Here is a 17,999-nt window from a genome sequence, read left to right as displayed (position 1 = left end):
GACAATAAAAGAAACAAAAGCACATAAAGACAATAAAATAAATAAAACCACATAAAGACAATAAAAGAAACAAAAGCACATAAAGACAATAAAAGAAATAAAAATCGTCCGGTCCTATTATTAAATATATCGAGGGCAAATAAGTGATGATCAACGCAGCGCGAAAAAGAATGGTAGCAGAAGGGGTTAACTTTCTCGCGTCGTCCAATCCTCGAAACGATCGAACAACCTCTTCGTGCCTCGTTCCACGGAATTTTCGCGATTATTTCAGGCCCGCTTCCGCCGGCAGATTTCTTGCTTCCTATCCGACTGCTATCGAATCGACTTGATCCTGTTTGTGGAAATTACGAAAGTTACGGAACGGCGAACGGCTACGGAGAGAACCGATTCCGGGGTAACAGTCCAATGAAATTACGGCCTTCGTCGACGGATCTCCTTGAATCTGACGTACAGACTTTGATCTTTGCGTTTCTTATAAAGTCGACGGGTTTCTAAAACGAAGGGGAACGCGTGTGTAGCACGAAACTTAATTATTAGATTGGGCGTTTGATGAATTTGTTAGAGAAGTGGATAAGTGAAATATGGAAGTATGTGTATAGTGGAAGAATACGTGAAGACTGTTTTATTGTTTTTGATTTGTTAGAATTGTTAAGGGACGAGCGACGTTTTGTAATTTATGATTCGTACAATTTAAGTTTTATTGTTAGGAATTTTTGATATTAAAAGTAGGCTAAGGATTTATTTATACGTTTTGAAGAAGATAATAAATTAAATAGGAAATTGCAAGGTTCGCTGGCAGGATTTAAGGATATTGTTACGTTATTTTCACCATAGTGTAATTATTAAAAGATACAAGACATTTCAATATAAACTATGTCCTATATAATTCAAAATTAAAATTAAAAATCCGCAATCCCATAATTATGATTCTTCGAGACATCCCTTCTAGAATATATGTAATTTATAATGAATTTACAACATCATAACTAGGTCGCGAATATTTATGCAAAGTAGATACTGTCTCCGTTAATTACGAAACATAGCATCAACAAATTACTTCCTTCCTTTCCAATTTAAACGAGCCTAACCTGTTCGAGTATTATTTTAAAAATCATCAAACCTCTTCGCTATTTTTAATTCGGATCTCAGAATCAATTTTGCGATTCTGCAATTCCTAATTTAAATTCGCCAAGCCGCCAAACTGCGACTTTTCTCCATCGTCCTCTCCTCCCAGATAAAAGCAATTTCATTCTAAGATCAATCAACGACGCATCGATCTCTGTTTTCTTCTCCACGCGCGAACAACGCGCGTTACCTCGCCGCGTTTCTCACCGACGCATTAGAAAAGCCCGACGAAATTGCGTATTCCGTATGCAACGATCCGATAAGAAACTTGCGGCCGGTATCGTCGCGAAAATCTCTCCGCGGCGGTTCCGCCGGGCAGGAGAGCCGGCGCGCCGGGGCAGATTATGAAACGCAATTTGAGATTCGTCACGGGGGACCGGCTACCCTCGATTCCGAACCGTGAACCGTGCGATATCAATTTATTTCTCCGGTTGAAGTTTACGGCGCGCGCGCGCTCTCGCGATACGTGTTCACGCGGCCACACGTTCAACAAAGCGATCCGTTTCACGGCGAGATACGATTCATGCGGCCTGTCACGCCCACGCGTCAGCCACGCCGTCCTCTCGCGGAACTACCGGAATGCTGTACCGCATTGCTTCCAAGACGAGCGCGGCGAAACGCTTCTCGAGAAACTGCATCGGGACACGTTCGAAACTGTACCTTGAAACCGTGTCAATGTCGTCTATATCTATCTTGAATTTTTACGAGACCGATGGAAGATCGAGCGGCGAATCTGACCGAGCCGGGACCGAGCCTGGCACGCGCTTTTAGCCTCTGGATTAGCCTCTGAATTCTGACGTGCAATTACGAAGCAGTAGATAAGGATAATTGTGATCAGACGGAGCTAGATCAGGATTATTGAGGCGATTTTAGTAAAACAAAAATTTTAGAAATGACATGAGCCCATAATTAGGGAACTGATTTAAATCATACATTTATTTATTTTTTATTTTTTTATTAAATATATTATATAATATCGTGGATGATTATAGGCTCAATGTATTTTTACTGATATAGCGAAATGAAATTATATTTAAAAGAAGAAAAGAATTATATTTGAATATTATTTCTTTATTCGTTTAAATGTCGCTGAAATTGTAAAAGTTACTTTGGATCTATAATTATTGACATTAATATATGTATTTGATAATTAGAACAACATAGAGCCTTTTGAAACAACTTTAAGATACTATAATTTTTTAACAGTAATGAAATTCTTTAAAAGAATTAATTACTTCTTGTAACCTAATACTTCTACACTATGCTTTTATAAAGATTAATAAAAGTGATAGTCGTTCTTCAAAGGTTCCAACAAACTGATCAATAGACAGCAGATATTAACACAATAACCAACAAATCCTCGACTTCACAAAATCCAACAAAACCTTCAACTGAATTAAAATTAACGATATCCCTCGCAATCCAGATTTCCCTCAAACAATTTCCACAATCAGAGCTACACACAAAGATGCACGGTCTACTCGTTAGTTAATAAATATTTAATGAAACTTCGAATCGATGCGTTCGCTCTCTACAGTCCCATCTTACGCCGAGCACATCGTATAATAAAGCACGGCGCAGCTCGATCCTTCCTACAATAGATCTCTCGTTAATCGTTTTGCAGAGACTCGCGCGAAATCAATGAATAAATACTCGGACGGAATCAGGCCGTTAATTAAAGGCCGAGAAAGAAGAAGAAGATGAAGGAGCCGAGAGAGTAATAGCGTCGTTAGAAATCTCCCCGGAGCGAGTTGAACCGAGCCCGCGTTTCCGGATCGACAAACCGGAAACTCGTGCCGGCGGAAACATCCGTGGAATTTCTCCCGGCGAAGCAGTTAAATCGCAATGAAAAATGCGTCTGGCGATGCACCGGCGTCGCGATCGCCGCCAAAATTCCGTCGTTGCTCCAACCGTATTGGACGAGTGAACAAAGTCGCGCTGAATACGGTGCTCGTGTGCGCGCGTGTGTCCTCCGGCTCGTAAACGCGCATCGGATTCGCCGCGGATCGTTAAAGTCATTAAAGCGTTTATAAATTTGTCTCCGGGCGATTCGCACCTTCCCGCGGGGACGACGACTTCCGTTCCGGGTCTCCCCCGCGTTCCCATCGGCGAACGGATTCGCATGCGGAGGCGAGCCTGGAACGAGAGAGAGAGAGAGAGAGACTCGGGGGTGGAGAGACCGTGGCGGCTTTTTTGCCGAGTTAACCTCGGATTACCAGCCATAACGTTTTACGACCGCGACTCTCTCGCCGGAATTGCCATTCCGTCCGCGTAAGGATGGCTCGTAAGGAGCTCGTAAACGACTTGCATAAAATTGATTCGCGGCAGCCGGCATCCGACCGACACCGGTTGTCCATTCGCGAAAACCGGACGGCCCGTACGCCGACGACGGCGTCCCCCCCGGCACGACGTCCACCGATCGCCGAAAGGTGCAAGAAATCGGCCGTGCGCGGTTACCTTTCATGCCTGCTCCGCGATCGCTGCTCGAGTATTCGTCCCTTTTTCGTTGCGGGCCCCCGAAACCTTTTATTCCCGGATGCCACGGAGAGAACAATCTCTGACGTTTCAGGCATCCGAAAGTATTCGCGGGATGCGCGTGCTTTCTGCTCGATTATGCGAGTAAGATATTTAGAGTATTGTAATATTTGGGGCAGTAAAATATTTGGATATATTCGGAAGATTTAGAAGTTTAGTTTCAGAGTGTATTAAGACTTTTATTTAATTATTGCTATTATTTCGATGGGAAATTTAAATAGGCGAATTTAAGTCTTTTAGATGCAAATAAGCAGTGTGATAGATTAGTATTATGTACGTATACCCTTTAATCATTTTTATATATTTTAAACATTCATGGCGAATACCAATTTTAAAAAGAAATACAAAATCCAAGCAATCATTTAAAAAGAAACTAAATATTATTTAATTTTCATACGCGTAGAATTTTCTTCCCAATTTCAGAATCTTTCCTTCATTTCAATTTGCATAAAGCAACATTAAAGCCCTCGAAGTACACAATTTTTACTCCACTGCAATTTATATCCTTCAAATAAAAGACTTATAGCGTTCGTCTGACTCCGGTTGTCTCTTTCTACTGTTCTCAAATCACACGTTCGAATCTTCGCAAATTGAAGAGAATTGCGAGTGTATTTCAGGAAATATACGATTTAGATACGCTGTCGATAATTTCTAATTGGAGTAGGAGGGATACGGTTGAGAAGTAGACTCGAACGTGGCGACGCAGCATTCTAATTCTGCAGATGAGATACTGATAAGATAAGGACTCCGTTCGGTCGCCAGACGTTTGCTTCGCAAACACGCCTCGTGCTGTTTGAAGAAACCTGGTACGTGGCGCGGAGCTCGTCGCGAAAATTTTAGGCTGCCTCGCAGCTGCCTTACGATATTTTAAAACGATTCAACTCAAATCCCATCGTAATTAAATCATTCACTGTCGTTCTGAATTATTTACAACCTGCAAAAATTTTTTATATTGAGATATAATTATTTCAAGAGAAGTATTTTTCACAGATTCCAGTAATTATATTCAATTTTTAAAGTGATTTAAAAATACTTTCATAAATATTTTTGTGCAAGAATTATTATATAGGATCAGAATTAGTCAGGAAATTAAAAATAATAAAAGTCTAGTATAATTAATTTGGAAACGAGTATGGCGAGAATAGAATAAAAATGTATTTAATTTATATATAATAATTAATTAGATAGCGTTAGCTTTTATACAATATGTAATACTATTTTTTCAATGAAAAATAAATCGACGAAATAAAGGATTGTGAAGACATCAGGCAAAATTAAGAATATTACTAACACAATTTAGCACAATATTGCAGTTATAATTAGACTGCAAATCTTTATGTAAGATAAAAATGTATTTCATCGATTGCCATAACCATAGAATTCCTCTCTTGAAAGATCTCAATACCTTATAAATAATATAACAAAATTCTTGAATTGTTCCAACACTATCACAGTATTTACTACTATTGTATTCACTAATTTCTATTGGAAAAGAATTATATAATATAAAAAAAGAATATTCCTAAAGAATTAAATCCGTCCTCTATACACGAGAGAAACGAATTCCAGTTCGTTTATTTTCTGCTCAGCTCGCGAAAGGAGCAGAAAATCCCGGCGTACTTTAACCGAAGACAGTAGCGCGAAATGGCCGTCAGGATCGGCGAACTATTCCGGCGAGCAATAAGAAGAGTCCTGCGAGGTCCTGTCGCGAACTTTTTCGCGTCCGGTAATGCATCCGCGATCCCGCCCGTAATATTTCGAGCCGCTCGAGAACTTCCAGCTCGAACTCGGACAAGGGAACTTCGGGATCTCATATCCTCCGACTTCTTTCTTGTTTCGACGAGCACGCGGGTCCTGCCGCGGACGCGGCCGCCGCTGGAATTTGGGACGTCGCTTTGCGTCACCGGCTGCGGAAAGACCGCGGCTGACGTCGACCCTATATTCGGCGACTTAGAATGTTTTTCGGACCGTCTTCCGCAAAAAGAGAACGCGGACTCAGTCTTTTATCGCGTCATTAACACCTTTTTGCCGCGATTTGTTCTCGCGCAGCCGACTCCATCGACGAAGCGTTTTATTTGCATCGAACAAGTGGACCGACCACTATTTTTTTTGACAGACAAACGAGCACGCTTTTATTTAGCCAATGTCGTAGAAGGATTAACCTTTTCGCGACGGAGCGACTGACTACACTTTGTCGTCGTTCGCGAAAGCGCAAGTGAACCATACTTCATCACCAATGTATTTATAGCTTTATTTTGAGTTCGCTATTGAAATCAAATAATAATATAATCATAATAAAATAATAATATAATTATGTTTATATAAGCGGCGTCAGCCTCTGTGGACCAAAAAATAGCTGCCATATATACCCGGCGTCAGCCGCTGTGATGCACCAAGTGACTGTCGTATATACGCGGCACCCGTCGCGAAAGGGTTAAACCGCCAGTAAAATTTTTATTTAGAACAGTTTCGGAACCGTTTCAATGTCTCTGCGAATAATAGTTCGCGCCGAAACTTCGTGCGAATGAAAAGCCCGCACGATTTATGCGGAGCACTAATATTTGCCGGCTTGCTCGAACATCCGGCGCCATTTTGATTTAGTGGGGAGACGTTTTACATGTAAATCATCCTACTGGCTGCTCCACTTTCTACTTACGTGCTCTTTTTCTGTCCTCCCCTGTACGGGATCTACATAATGGCGAGAGTACAACGAGGCTACGAAGAAGTTGCAAATTCTGTTCGCCGTTCGCAGCTGGCTCTGTGTCATCCTAATCTGCGGAACACCTAATTGGCAATCGTGTAAATTGTCGGTCACGACCGTGTCGGTTAGAAAATGGTGACACTAATTTTCAAGCTTTGAGATGCAGTTCTGTTACCGTATATTGAGCAAATTGGACGTTGGTAGAGTATTTGTAATACGAAAGAGTTAAGCTAGTATTTTGTATGGTAAATATTAAGTTTTTAGTCTCGATTGTATTAAGGAAATGATTTAAATGATTTTATGAGAATTTCGGAGTTTAAAATTAGCACTCGATAAACAGAAGCTGATTTTAAGATTAAATTAATTATAGACAGTAGATAAGAACTGTTATTGTCAGACAATCCTGGTAACACCTGGTATTTCGAGATAAAAATTATACAGTATTATAATTCTTTAATAACATAAGAATGTAAGAAAATGATAAATACTTCTTTGTAATTTAATTCAAGAATTATTTCAACAATTATGTCTTAAAATGTCGAAATTAAAAGCTATACATACACAAAATATTAAAACAACAAGTGCAATAAATTATACACTTACTATAGATTAACTGAACTCTACATTAACGTTAATAAACAATAACTCTAAATCTAAAATAATTTTTCTAGCTTATAGTTCCATTTTATGTGACAAAATGTATTTTATCAATATGAAATTGTTTTGTGTGACTCATATCAATAGTTTTACTCTTAAGAATTTTTTAATCTAAATTTTGTTAGTATAAAATTTATTTTGAGACGTGACAGAATAATTTCAGTGGTGTCTTACATCAAAGGGTTCAAACTTCTCCTAATCTAAAGATGGAATCGCGAGCAGCTGTCGAATAATCGTCTCAAGGATACAGTAATCGCACAGTACCCTAACCTCCCGTTTATCAATCGTTCATCTTTAAGCACATGCCACGAAATTTCATAAGCCACAAGTTCGCTCAGCCATGTTCTCCCAAAATCCGATTCGTAACGACGAAGTTCACTTATAAACAATTGCTATCAAACAGGTTCCACCATCACTGTAAAATTCGTGAATATTTCATGGATCCCCGAGTTGGCACAACTAGGATGAGTACTTTACTACCGACTAACGTGCAACGTGTTAAACACTCCCCAGGAAACGGGGGTCGAAGGAATTCCAGCGAAAAGGCGGTCCGGCGGCCACAAGAGCGGAACGCGGTTCCCAGAAGGACTATTTCGGCTCGTTTGTGCATCGCTATGGTGGACCATCGGGCCCTAGAGTCGGCCGAATTCTTCATGAACGAGACGTGGGACCGCATCAAGACCACGACAACGAAAAGACTGGAGGAGGAGGGGAAAGGGGGGGCCCAACGGACCCCGCCTTCGTTCCGCGGTAATTTGCGCTTGGACTCATTTGCATGCCAATTAATTGGCCGCGATTACGCGGAATTTATGGCCGCTGCTCTTTTTCGCTGTATAAGCGCCGTGGTCGGCGTTGTCCTTTTCGCGTCGGCGCACGAATTAAAAATTATGGCGATGAAAGGCCCGTGCACGACACTCGCATCCTACTTGACGAGCCCGTGTGCGCGCTCGATTCTCCGCGGCGGCTGCAAAACGAACGCCGCGAGGGGGTTCGCATTAAGTAATCAGGCCCCCTAGGAGCAAGCGGTATAGTTTAATTAATAAGCGGCTGTCTTTTGGTGAGGATTTCATAGTTGGCGAATCGTGTAGCCGCTCATTATTGAGTCAACGATCTAGGTACACTTGGAAGCGTCTTTGGAGGATTGATTATGGGTCTGTATAAATTTTTGTGTTCTAACTATTATATACTGAATATCTGTATTCTAACTATTAATATACTAAATTACTATACAAATTATAAAATTTGTATTAACATGATAAAAAAGATTAAATTTTATATACTTACGAAGTAAAGTTATTTCATTTTAGAATTTTTTTAATGAAATATTGTCACAATAATTTGTTATATTAAATAATTATTAATAGTCGTTTTCTGAGCATGTTACCAACCCAACACAATCCCTTTCAAAACTGCGTTGATTAATATTTCTTCATCCTCAATAATTTCCTTGATGGAACAAAAGGATTTTTCACTTATTTAAGGACTGGCAATTATATTGATTAAATTATGTGCGAAATATTCGTCACGAGTCTGACTCGATATTATAGTGCAAAGGGTTAAGTATACCTTGATATGTCTACATCTATAAATAAAAATTCTTTAATGACAAACTATTGCAACAACCTACTAACCAAACCTAACCTAACAGACTTAAAATAAAACCACACAAGTGGCTATCGCAAGCCTATCTCTAAAACTCTCAAAAATATTATTTGTCCGGCTATTTATTGGTCTCACACATAGAATAGATACAAAGATATCGCGAGCAAATATTGATATTCAAAATGGGTTTAAGATCGTAGAAAACAGTCGAGTACATTGTTCTCCCCGTGGAAAGTCGTCCAGAGAAGCCGCGAATAATCCGCTATCCGTACCCGAATTTCCCATAGACCTGGATTCCGTTCAAACACGATTTAATCCGTCAGCAAATAAATGGCCCGATAAAACGCGACTCTTTATCTAAAACAAATACCTACCGCATTTCCACGACTTTTCACCGCGTCGATCATTACGCAAGCGATCGACGAACTACCGAGCCGTAATCGGTAAACAGCGCCGATAAAGCGGTTGTTCCTTCGTTCGGGCAATTTTAATTATCGAGCCGGCGAGATAATGCCGAATGCGGCCCGGCAAGTTGTAAACGCGCCTCTGGGATCGAGATACCGTGTGTTTCTCGCTCGTTCGTAGAAAAATTTCGAACGTCGCGGACGACGCGGTATCGGGGCCAGACGGTTTCCCCGGCGAGTTTTCCATGCACAAGGACCGCAGACTGATTGGACATCTCCGAATGGCGGATCGCTGGCCAACAGCCAAGAACGGAGTGGGAGGGGAGGGAAAACCGTTCCGTTCGATGGACTCTTTTCGCACGCAATGCCCGAGAAACCGAAAGCCGAAGTCTCATTTCGTACCCGGCTATCTCTGCCTATCCCCCCGTTTTCCCTCCGCGAATATACATCGATGGCCGGCAGGGGGCTTCCGGGTGCGGCCGGATATCTGGCCGCGTTTTATCTTCTACCTTTTAAACGGAACCGCTATCGCCTGTGTTTGCTCGACCGAGGCCGAGTCAAATCGAAACCCTTCCAGACTTTTTACTTTCCGCGGGCCGCGCTCGTGGGCGGCCGCAAGAAACACGGAACAGCTTACCCCCATACCTTGTAGATTACTCCTCGCGCTCCTCTGTCTTTTCTTCGACGGTGGATTTGTCTTTTCGCTTGGTGGGATCGGTTTAATTAAGGGAACTTGGCGGAGGAGATCTCGTGTTGCATTTTTAACCCTTTTAGTGACGAAGAATTTATTCAAAATTTCATCGAAAATTATTGTTGATTGATATTGTTTTCTTAATATTTTTACTAAATAACAGTTTAATTTCGCATTTTTTCTCCCCTTTTGAATTTAATAATTATTGGATTTTAATATATTTTTGCAATTTTTTTTCAAAATTTTATAGGGGTTGATATTGTTAATATTGTATTTGATGTAAGATTTGAAATCTAAAGAAGATATTCAAACTGAATTCTACCATTTTTTTTATTTATTCTTATCACTCTTTAAAATTCCCCATTTTTTAATAAAAATGTGGATTTGTATTTTTAGTTGTTGGAGTTAGTTTAATTAAGGAAACTCTGCAGTAAAGATCTCGTATGCGAATGTTGCATTTTTAATATTGAAAGAATTGCGCTTAACGTAAAATATGCAGTTTATATCGACTCCCATTAATTTATCTATTATTACACTTATTCTACGAAATGCTCTGCTTCTCAATAATAATCAATAAAATTTGTCTTTATAATAATCAAAACCAGTTCAATTAAAAAAAGAATCTGAAAAACGCAAATTCCATCTTCAACATTGCAGAAATTACATTTAACACAAAACATGCATTTACATGCCTTCCCTCCATTTTGCAAATTTTTCTCCATAATCCCAGTACTCTTCCATCTTCCCTCACCCAGTAACATTATCTTTTTAGTCGCCGGCATCAGTCTAATTAAGCGAACCGTACAGAAAACATCCCATATGCACAAGTTCCATTTTAAATACCGTACGAGTTTACATTTAACGCAAGAAGCGCGGTCTCTGTATATTTTCCGGATTATTTTCCTAACTCTTCCGTGGATCTCTCGCCGGACAGCAGCTTCGTTCATCCGGTAGTTGAGAAATAAGCGTAATTAAGGGCGAAGAAAGAGCTCATACGTGTAAGCTTCATTTTTACTTCTGGCGGATCGTACCGCAGCGCAAGAAGTACGGTCTGAACTCCTTCCCCTAACTTTGCGAATTATTCTTCACACTCCTGGGCACTCTTCCCGTAGCAGTTTCATCCTTTTAGTCGTTGGTATAAGTTTAATTAAGGCAACCGGGCAGAAAGGAGCCCGTATTTTAACTTTTGTAGGATTGTAGCGCAGCGCGAGAAACATGATCTACATTGCACCGACTATCCACCGTTCACCGCGCTCCCCCGAGGAATAGTTCTTCCATTCCGGTCGTCGGAATAATTATATTCGAATTATTCGCACGGGAAAGCCTCGCGTTTGTAAGTTTAATTTTGACAAATTTTCTTCTATGAATTTCGAAGGGAAATTCGAGTACGCGAAGATGAAAGTTAGAATTTCTGAAAAGAAATTCTTGACGGAGCATTCGCCACCTCAAATGAATTAAACAAACTAACTTCGTCCACCTTTTCAAATCTAAGCCGATGCAGATACAACTAGAAAAGAAACCTTCGTATAAAATCGGCTGACATTGCCGAGATAGTCGAACAATGGTCCATTCTCCGCCCACGAGTGTGCCAGCAGGTGTCACGCTGTCCATTCTCGCCGATAAGCAATCTATTAATTTATCTCTAATTGAGAACGAAACAGGACTCCGCAAACACGTGTTCGTCACTCGTTCTACTTCCGAAGTGCACTGTTAAACGCACTGTAAAGTACACTACTACAACTGTTACTACATTCCGACACTAGAAACTAGCCTTCGTAGCTCGAAAAAAAGAGAGCACAATTTTTGTGTTCGGCCGATACCAGATAAAACAGCCGGCGTTCGCAGATAATGAGTGCTTCGATTGCAGACACAACGTAACGGAAAGCCGGCGAGCCGATAGCCGACGGCAGAGATCCTATTGCCACAATTTCGTTCGCACTCTTTCCCGCCATCTCCGATTCCATTGGCGATGCGAGTCGCGATACGCAAAATCGAAACGAAAAGTTCGCGGCGAGCGTCGACGCGCGAACAGTAGCGTACCTGTCACCAGTCCTTATCTAATCGAGCCTTATCGCCGTGCCGCTCGGTTCTCCATTAGCGCGAACGACCATCCAGAAATCGCGCAAGCCTTTCTTTCGCTTGAAATAACGAAAAGACCGGGAGTCCCACGGAAGTCCCCTTCCAGCTCTGAAAAGTGCAGAAGACAAACTGCACAACCTGCATCATGTGCTCGTGGCGCCAATCCGGTTTATGTACACCGATTGTTTACCATGGCAGGCCGTAGTTTCCCGGAGTGAATCGATAACGATAAGATACGTCACCGGACGATCGCCGAGAAACTGGAGTAATTTTCACGGTCACCTGTTCGCGCGCGCGCGCACGAGCGCGCGGCGGGGTACCAGCGACGCGAAAATTTGTAACCGAGGAGAAAGTCCGCGCGCGTTAATAGAGCAGCGTACGCGCGGCGTGTGCTCGCCGGGTATCAAGTGTTATCCAAGAATATCCGCAGACTAGAAACCTCGAACAGTCATGCAAGCCGCGGATACATAAGACATCGCGTCGCGAACCTCGAGAATTCCGCGTCGACGGTCTATATATATAAGGGCCCGTACACACTAATGCAATAAAACCGCGATGCCGATGGCAATCCGGGCGTTTCGGCGGACGGCGCTGCCGCCGAGCGCGCCGCGGCTCCCTTTAGGGAGCTATCAAAGTGTGCAACTCGGTTAATTTCGAATCACTTTGCTCGCTAACACGCTGCGCGCCATTAGCTCGCTGTGCTGTAATCCAGCGCGTTGCATCTATTTGCAAACAATCATTACGCCTTGCATGGTTTCTGCGCTGTTGCAAAATGCATGATCCGATTGAAGGCTGCATTATTTCTTTAATAATTTAAATAATACGAATTAACGTATTGATTCTCAATTTTTGGCACCAGTTTCATTATTAGAACCCTTTTATTATAAGCAACCTATTATTCTTGTGAAAGATTGGAATAATTTAGTTGATAAATCAATTATATTATTATCTCTATAAATTTTACTGTATATGTATTTAGTTATTTATTACTAATGCTTCAAGCCAGATGGTCCATTAACAAATATATATTATATACCAAAGAGTTAATATTTCTTACAGTGAATTTTCTATTCTTTCAGTTTTTCTCTTTCAGTTTCTATTCCATTAAGTAATATTAATATTATGAGACAAATAATATTCTACATAGTATTAATTTGACTGTACTTGATCTCTACCTAGAATAGGATATCTTAACCCTTTGCACTCCAGGCCATTTTAAGCCTAGATCTAAAATGGCTATTTTAACCAGCTGCATTTCCATTTGATATATCTTAGTACAATTTATGTATGTGGGATTGAGTCTTTTAAATACAAGGGTTTTTATTGATGTCAAAATCAACTCGGAAATGATATAACAATTTACATTGGCGCCTCAGTGGCGCCAATCGAGCGCAAAGGGTTAAACGTCCGACGCGTGTAACAGCGTTAGAGCGGTCGTTACTGCAACAAATTGTATCTGCTTCAGGGTCGAATATCCGTCAAGAAACGGTTTCCATGAAAACCGGAGTAAGACGCGGGAAATTCGATTCGAATCGCAATGGTAACTGGTCCGAGTTAAGACCTAAAGCCCGCGAGAGATCAGTGGGACGGGCCCGCTGATGATCAGATAACTCCAGGTCCGCAAGGTATTCATTTCTGTCGTAGTTTAGCTGCCACGACCGGCCAAGAATTAGTCTGTTCCGCAGAAGAGTATGGGAGCCGACCTGCCCGCTAATTGCTGGGTCTAAAACCACCTACAGCTATATAGAGCCCTCCCGGATGATGAACAGTTCAAAGCCCGCGATAGGCATCTGTTCCGTGAGATCGGGAGTGGAAGATTCTGTTGATCCGGGAGTATCTGATTTAGGCTTCGGCGAACACGGGGGAAACTCGAGTGTTCCTGGCCAATCAACCGAGATTCTACCTGAATCTTGATCAGATCGGGGGGATTCGACGTGGCCGCCGCACGGTGCCTTTTGGTTATCGATGTTCAAAGTCAGCCACGAACGGAGTTCGGCGAACGTCGCGTCGATCGCGAGCTGATGAACCGCGCGTCGATCTAGGTGGATCGAGGCCTTTGTGACCCGGGGTCGTCGCCGTCGACCCAGGCGACACGAGACAAAGGTTGCCCCTCTCGCCTTTGCCCGAAATCATTTACCTCGGCGTAATTAAGGTAATCGGGTTAGGGAAAGCAAGGCAACCGAGCCAGCTAAACTCTACAATTTCGATGTAACCGAACCACACTGTGTAACTGGGTAGCTAAATCCATCGAACTTGGCGCGGACGAGCAGGGATAATCAAGGCGGCTAGATCCATCAAACTTATGGGAGGCTAAACCATGATAACCGGGCTGCTAGATGGAGCCTCTAAACCATGGTTCGCGAGAGGTAAAGGAGTCCGTCAAATATTAAGCAGCCCGCGCGATGTGCAAACGCGAAAGCAACCATAAGTCACGTTAATAATGGACGTGGCTGGATCTGGGGTAATCAACAATTTCGCGTCGGCCGAGGCAAGATGGCTAAATCAAGGAAGCCGAGTTGGCTAAATCCATCAACGCTATGGTAGCTACTAAATCCATCGACTATGTGATAGGTGAGCCCATCAGCATCGCGGTAGTTAAACCCATCAACTGTGTGGTGCCTAAGTCCGTCAGATCTATGGCAGCTATTTGAAAACACCGAGCTAACTAGGCCTACTGTCAAGGTGGCAAATATCGCCAATTTCAACGCAGGTGAAACAAAGTGCATCACGTTCTCAGCAAATCTAATCCATGGTAGCCATGGTAGCAAAGTCTGAAAACGAAGGCGCGCTAACGATGACGTTAAATCCAAGATAGCCCGGCCATCTGGTCCAAGGTAGTCAAACCCGGTGAACTATGCAAACATCGTCTATTCGATCCCCAGCATCCGTCGTACTGGTGTGTACAAGCCCTAAGTTCGCGTCGCGGCGAATTTAGAACGCAACAAGAAGAAACCGCGCGAGCGAGCGAGCGCTCGCGCGCGCGCGCGGGAGACACGGCTAAGAAACAGAGGAGGAAAAAAAGGTCCGAGGAAGGAGGAAAAGAAACGTGGACGGAACGCGGCGCAAGTACCTCATTGGTGGAACCGTGACCGTTCATCTTGCCGTCACCTCTGGTATCCCATTACCGGTCTGCGGCGAAACGCTCCAAGGATCGTTCACCTTCTCGCATCGGTTCTCGAAAATGGCGCATCTCACTCTCCCCGGTGCGGCTCCGTCTGCACACGCCGACCTGTCCTTCACCCACGTACCACCGTCGGAAACTGCCAGAGAGCCCTCTCCTCTATCGCTCTCTCTTTGTATATGTATCTTCTCTGTCTTTCTTTCTTTCTCTCGCTGTTCGACACTCTCGATTTTCGTTTAGGCTGGTCAACGCCGGTCAAGGTCACGCCGCGATCCTCACCGATACTAATTTCGGCGGAGCGTCTTCGGGTTCGACGACCGGACCACTCACGCCACCCGGGAACACCGCCGCACGCCGGCCACCGATTTCAGGAATGTTATCGACCGGTCGATCCGCCACAGCCACGCCGCCGAGGGTTTATCAGTCAAGGACGCCGCGATACACCCGAATCCGCCGGTCTCTTCTAGGTCGGGAGAGCTGTCCGTTCGCACTGTGTCACTGAAACTTCACTGGTCACTGTCGCAACATCGGTGTCTCGATCTTAGTCCCGATCACCGGTCCGGTCTGAACACTCGAGGATCGCCAATCACGATCGAATCACCATCGAATCACTGGTGTTCCGTATTTTTTGATATCCCATGGATTCGATTGCTCCCGGTTTCCGTCGTTTCGTCGATCGATGCCGGTTCCCGCGTAATAGATCCACGATGACGAGGAGCGGATGGATCGAGCACCGACGGCGAATCGATCATTTCCACGTCCTTCGCGTTGGAGCGCTGTTCGCGGACTGGAGAGCTCCGCATCGCGCGTGCACGGAGCCCATCGCTATCGCCGCAGGTAGACACCCCACCAAATACGCATACCGGGAGAAAATTTGTGGTCGAATCTTAACAACCCGCTGTTACACCGACGACGACGACGCTAAGAATTATATACGAGCACTTCCTGATTTATCGGCGACGCCTCCGCCACCGCGGCGATTATTTATTTCGAGGTGTATAGACAGCGAGCCTTATTTGTCGCGCGCGCATTTATTACGGTGGCGATATAATTCACACCTCGGCCACGGGGGGAACGAGATTGAAGCAACGACGGGGGCTTGTTAACCTTGCTGCTTGCGGACTCGTAGCAGACAGCGCGATTTCGGAACCGGAATTGCAATTTTCTAGCTGCTGGAATTTTGAATGGAAATTTTTGGGTAGCTCGATTTGATAGTTTTTAGTTGGTATGATTACTGTGTTTGATTCGTTGATGTTGGAATAGGGGATTTTATAATATAGACAACCATGGTGTAGATAATAGTAGACTGGAAATTTTAAGAAATTTGAAGAAAATTTTATATTATTTTTGACGTATCAAATGATCAGTTATTAATGTAAATGACTTCTTTGAAAAAACCAATCTTGATATTGTTATAAAATAATACTCAATTAGTTTTGCTAAACCTTTTCTATTTTAAATCGAAGTAGCAATGTATTCCTCTATTGTCAATAATTTATCGTTAATTTTCTTACTCGTATTCGAATATATTAACCGAATATATATCAATATATATCAAACAAATTTGAATTAATTTTAAGAAATAAGTTAGGAACTCAATAATTCTACTGCAATAATTATTTAACTCTTATTACAAATCTACTTGACACAACCAAGGCAGACCATTTTTATTTCCCAAATGCTCCATCCAACGATTATAATGCAAAACAGCAAACAATTCAAAAATACAACACTGTAAACGATTTATCTCATTTAACTTCCGATAAGATTTATTGTAACTTCACTCTTCCTTAACAACAGATTTTTAATTCGCACGAAGATCAACGATGTGATAAAACAAAGTGTTCGCTGATAGATCGAACTATTTTGTTGTAAGACTTTATCACGGACTGTCATCATCATCATCATCATCATCATCCAACAAGAACCTCTTAAGCAACCGTTTAGCAGGAACTGTGGACAGGAGTGATTCATGGAGAATGTTCATAGCAACTGCGTCTGTCCTTATAAACGAAGAGCAATTGTCTTCTTGCGTCGCATTCCTTCACGAAAAATTGCTAAAACTGTCTACAACTTGGCTACCATCGGGATTACAAAAGACGCTTTTCTTCTCGGTACGCGGAGCAAGAAAATCGAGAAAAATTACCACACAATGATGAGATATAAAAATATACGGAGACACCTTCGGTGACAAAGAAGATATTCATTCGAAAATTATCATATATTCTCAATGTTCAAACTAAATTATACAACGATCACCATCGTCGTCTTTTGACTCTTGAAAAATATTCTTCGACCTTGTTTTATTCTCTAAATTGTTCTTAGAATTTATGAATAAATCACAGTGCAGTGAACGTTAAACAAAAGATCGAGATCATTATATTGTTAACATCTTTATCTCGTTCGTTTCGTGAATATTCGTTTCGAACGATCGCGTACGCGATCACGTGTTTTTATTCACGAGGATGATGGTAGGTGGCCTAAGTTACGGGTCAGATGGGTTAGCGGAATGGGTCCAGGGGCGGGGTGGGACCGAAGATTGGTGGCGTGCCCATTGTTTCCGCGGTGAAGCGAGGCCGGGGAACGCTGCTTCTGATACATCATCTTTATCCTGGCTTTCTCCCCTTTATTTTCGTTCGCGACGCTGCGCGCGCGAGAGAGCTGATGCACCATCAGCAGCTACGATGTGATCCACCTTGATACCCTTGTTCGCGATGAATGCGGGATTGTTGCCGGTGTTGCTTTAAGAAACCGAGATGAATAAGAGAAACGGGAAGGGGCCGAGGGGGGCAGGGGTGCGAACCGCGCCGGTGTCCCGCTCCCGAGTTGATTAAGAGAACCGCAAACGAGAATAAAAGAAATTTGGAATTTCTGCACGCGATCGCGTGGACGCTGCCAGATACGTGTAAGCGGATTAGGGTTATGCGAAATACGAAGGGAGCACCCGAGGCACGGATACAGGACGGCACAAAGTTGCCGACTGAAAATTCGCTTTCGATGTTCCATTTGTTGTAGCAATATTAACCGATCGGTCATTCGGCTATAAACATTTCGAGTACTATAGAGTAATTAAATCTGCTATTT

The 17,999-nt window shown here is 42.8% G+C and overlaps 1 protein-coding gene across 7 annotated transcripts in view; it reads right to left on the bottom strand.

Moving 5' to 3' along the window:
- The window catches only part of By (focal adhesion protein tensin), a 303,833-nt gene that overhangs the window by 168,633 nt on the left and 117,201 nt on the right, over positions 1-17,999 (bottom strand). The window contains exon 1 of one of the 7 annotated variants that reach the window (XM_078177346.1): positions 14,865-15,003. The exons of the other annotated variants lie outside the window; for them this stretch is intronic. Coding sequence (XP_078033472.1) covers positions 14,865-14,891 — 27 coding nt within the window. The 5' untranslated portion in view covers positions 14,892-15,003. Of the gene's footprint in view, positions 1-14,864; positions 15,004-17,999 lie in introns of those variants that run through there. 7 annotated transcript variants of the gene reach the window in all.

This window comes from Augochlora pura, chromosome 3, assembly GCF_028453695.1.
Source record: "Augochlora pura isolate Apur16 chromosome 3, APUR_v2.2.1, whole genome shotgun sequence".
Classification (NCBI taxonomy): Eukaryota; Metazoa; Arthropoda; class Insecta; order Hymenoptera; family Halictidae; genus Augochlora; species Augochlora pura.
Note: the sequence above shows the minus strand (reverse complement) of the source record. Positions and strands in the feature narration are given on the sequence as shown.